We start from the raw sequence: 4,019 nt of genomic DNA, 5'->3' as shown, positions 1-4,019 counted from the left end.
ATCACAGTTTTTTTGCTTTTTGAACATCGGAACATCTAATGGAGCGTTACCCACAAAAGAGAGATAGTCTACACACACACATACACACACATACACACACACATACACACACACACGCCCACCTACTGGCATTTTCATTTCAACACAGTTCAGCTACGAAAGGCAAAAAAAAAGCCTCATTCTCAAGCCAAAAAAAGTCGTTTTAATATTCCAGTATTCAGCATGCTGACACCTCTTCACTAGACCTTTCTGCTCTAATTCGCTCGATTACTCCTCTCTTGTGTGAAAATGTGACTTTATTATTTTTTGTTCATTACAGGCTGCCGTAAGCTGTGCCAGAGATACTTCTGGTCGCCAATAGAGAACGATAAAAGCGATAGAGGATTAATGCCCTTTAATCAGGTATTAAAATCTGACTAAAGAAGCTCCGGAGAATTTTAAAGGGTCTGTGTGTAATTCCTGGTCCAGTGCTGGCCTCTATCATTCAGCGTTGTCATGACAACAGCACTCTGCCCTCCGCAGAGTGAGACCATCATCAGCTTGGTGGGCAGGTTGGACTGTTTCATAATCAACAACAATCAACCTTCTGTCATGTTTTACCAAGTTAGCGCTGTTGTCTGTGGATTTTTGGAACATATTGAAGGTCAGGAGTTTTGTGTGTGAAGTAACTCCACTTCCTGGTGCATAAACGGTTACAATTCGAGCTGTTTGTAGGATTATATACATGCTGAATACACCCTATAGATTAGTAAAAAAAAAAGTCTCAAATTATATTTTCCACTGTGTGTTTTTTGTCGATAAGCAAGGCAAATACAAACTGCCAGATTTTTGAAGGGACCTTGGTGTGGCAGGAGCCTTCAGCCTCGGCCCGCAGAGATCTCTGCAGCGTGCGCCGGCTGCTCACTTTGTTTCACTCTCTATCATTTAGGAACCTGCTGATATTTACCAGTCAGATTATGCTTCAGTAGCAGAAGCAGAAATATTACACAGAAGAAGCAGAAATATTACACAGAAGAAGCAGAAATATTACACATTTACCCTTTAAGAGACAGAACAGAACAGAACTTACCTTCTTGGATTTCTTTGGTTCATAGTCCATCGCAGCACAGGCAGGCCGCCTCTCTACTGGTTCTCTACTGGTCCTCTACTGGTTCTCTACTGGTTCTCTACTGGTTCTATACTGGTTCTATAGTGGGTCAGCTGGTCACACTCTCTGTCACTCTTGCTGACTGTTTTTTTGTCGTCTGTGTCTCAATCTGTTGGTTTTTTCCATCGTTCCCTCCGTCTCTCTCTCTGTCTCTGTTACTATTATTTTAGCTTCTGCGTCTCGGCCGTTTCATTCTTGCTCTTTCTCTCTCTGCAGTGATTGTTCTTCACCCTCTCCTGGAGGGGGGTGGGGGGGAGGTGGGTGGGGTGGGGGCACACACACACACACACACACACACACACACACACACACACACACACACACAGACAGAGAGGAGAGAACAGGAAGCAGAGGAAGCCCACTTCCTGTCCGAGAGGAAACTCCACCAGAGCCTGATAAGGCCCATTCTCTCTCTGCCCTGATAACACACACACACACACACACACACACACACGCACACACACACACACACACACACACACACACACACACACTAAGCCTCTTACCTTGACTAAATTTAAACCTCACATCATAACCTAAACTACATTATTCTTTGTCTCTCATCCGCTGACAATATCTACAACATGAAAATTATTATTATTATTTAAGTTACAATCACAGCCACAGTGAAGCTGGAACTGCTTATATACAGTACAGTATATACATGTGGAGTGGATTGTGGATTTGTCTGCACACTTACAGTTTTTCACAACTGCTTACACACATTTCCTGAAACGATATTCCATTTCCCCAAAACCAGAAAGCCACACAGCTCTGCCAAACCAGACCAGACCCAACACTCCACTCAAAATCATGTTACCATATAGAAATGAAACTTTACCTTCAGATGGCACACAAAAGAAGAGCTGTGACTTTGCTTGAGTCCCAAGTCTGCCTCAAGTCTTGAGGCACAAGTCTCAAGTCAAGTCTCAAGTCTAAATGTAGAACAGCAAGTCAAGTCAGAACAAATCAAGAGTCCAGTATCAATCTAATATCTTAAAGAAAACTAAATATCTAGGACTTTTCAATGCAATATGGTTTTAATAGGATAAAAACTTTCTATAATCAGTTTCAACTTCAATAAATTCAATCATTCCATACGAATTCAGAAAACAGAATTTAAATTCAGTCGTCTGCTGGAACAAATCTCATCACTTTCAATCTGAGTCATTTACACAAACACAAGATCTCAAGTCAAGACTTTAGAAACCTTTTTAAGTCATCAGAGTACAAGTCAGAGTCAAGTCCCAAGTCACCAGAACCCAAGTCAAGTCAAGTCTCAAGCTATTAAAACTGTGACTTGAGTCTCCACCTCTGACAAATAGAAAACAATAGACGGACACAAAATAGACACAGAAATGATAAAATGATGATAAAAGTCATTGAATGAATCAGTAACCATCTGCTTTTGTTGCACTCTGCAACAGCATGCTACTGTAATCTACATAAATAATGTAAGTGTGCAAGTAAAACAATACGCAATATATAAAAAGAAAAACAAAATCACAAAGTTATTTTCTGAATTTAGTGTAAACTGAATGTCCAGTATACTGTATCGGCAGACACACTGGGGAAACGAGTAAAAATAAAATTCAAGTAAAAACTAAACTAAATATAATTCCTCTTCCAAAGTGTTTGACTAGTTCTGCTCCTAAGTGTTTGTATACTGAGTGGCAGTTTTTTTTTTATTAAACTCTGTATTTATTTATTTTCAGTTACTAATTACACTGAACAAAATCCACAACAAAACGACATTGATGTCAAAATTTGGAATAAAAACATATATAAATAAAACATATAATGGGGGGGGGGGGGGCACTACTCTCTCTTTACAACCTTTGATCCATTCTTTTCAGACCAGCTAAGAACATGAAGAAGATGACTTATCGCATAAAATCTCCTCAAGAATCTGAATAACCCCGTCCCAGAATGTTTGTATTTTTTATACATGACCAGATATGTGAGTGATTGGCATTCATCAGCCCACACTGTCTCCAACATTGCTGCTGTTCGCCCAATTGTTTATTTTTTATGTGTGGTGTAATTAAAAAAGCGGATTAAATTCTTCCAACCGAATTCCCTCCATCTTTTAGATCTAGTGGAAGTTTGTTGCGTTCTACACATGGAACGCCAAAAGACTTTTCCTTTTCATTTCATTTTTATTACAAAACAGACAAACCTAATATCCAGAGTAGAAGGAATGTGTCATGTTGTCAAGATATTTTAATGCTTCACAGATGAGTGACATCAAACTGGGAACAGACAGACACACACTCACTGTAATGGCTTTCTGATCATGAGAATAATAGAAGATAAATGCTGGTGTTCACCGGCTCCTCTGTCATTCACAGTTAGCTTGCCAAGTGGAGGTAAAGTGTGTGTGTGTGTGTGTGTGTGAGTGTGAGTGTGTGTGTGTGTGTGACTTAGTGTTAATTTTCACAGCATTTTTAAATTTAGTCATAGTGTCAGTCTTTTGACAAAAAACAGCCTGTAAATTTAGTCAAATTTCAGTTCTGGTATGTTGATTCAATTCAGTTAAAAATGGCCCATGATTTTATAGTCAAATAAAAGTATAGTTGATGGAAATACGTCCACTTCAACAATTCAACCTCAGAATAAAAAAACAACAACAATTCTTTAGTGTAGATTACATTTGCAACATTTAAACATTTTCCTGTTTTTCTGTTTTTGAATAATATAAAAATAAGACAAGCAACTTCTGTTGATAGTTTTAAGAAACAGCTCAAAACCCATTTTTATGATCTTGCTTTTAATTAATTCCACCTTTTTATTTGAACACCATTGTTATTAATTCATACTTATTTTATATTTCTTATACTTGTTTTATGCTTTTTATATCTAGGATTGTTCT

At 38.3% G+C, this 4,019-nt stretch overlaps 1 protein-coding gene across 1 annotated transcript in view; it reads right to left on the bottom strand.

Annotated features, from left to right (window-relative positions):
• Window positions 1-1,292, bottom strand: part of ccm2l (CCM2 like scaffold protein) — a 22,788-nt gene extending 21,496 nt beyond the window's left edge. The window contains 1 exon segment of the mRNA XM_071512400.1: window positions 1,070-1,292. Coding sequence (XP_071368501.1) covers window positions 1,070-1,099 — 30 coding nt within the window. The 5' untranslated portion in view covers window positions 1,100-1,292.
• Between the last annotated feature and the right edge of the window lie 2,727 nt (window positions 1,293-4,019).

The sequence above is a fragment of the Centroberyx affinis genome, unplaced genomic scaffold (genome assembly GCF_046629955.1).
Source record: "Centroberyx affinis isolate AG114_WGS23_722 - 3 ecotype Tasmania unplaced genomic scaffold, CSIRO-AGI_Caff_v1 ptg006250l_1, whole genome shotgun sequence".
Classification (NCBI taxonomy): Eukaryota; Metazoa; Chordata; class Actinopteri; order Beryciformes; family Berycidae; genus Centroberyx; species Centroberyx affinis.
Note: the sequence above shows the minus strand (reverse complement) of the source record. Positions and strands in the feature narration are given on the sequence as shown.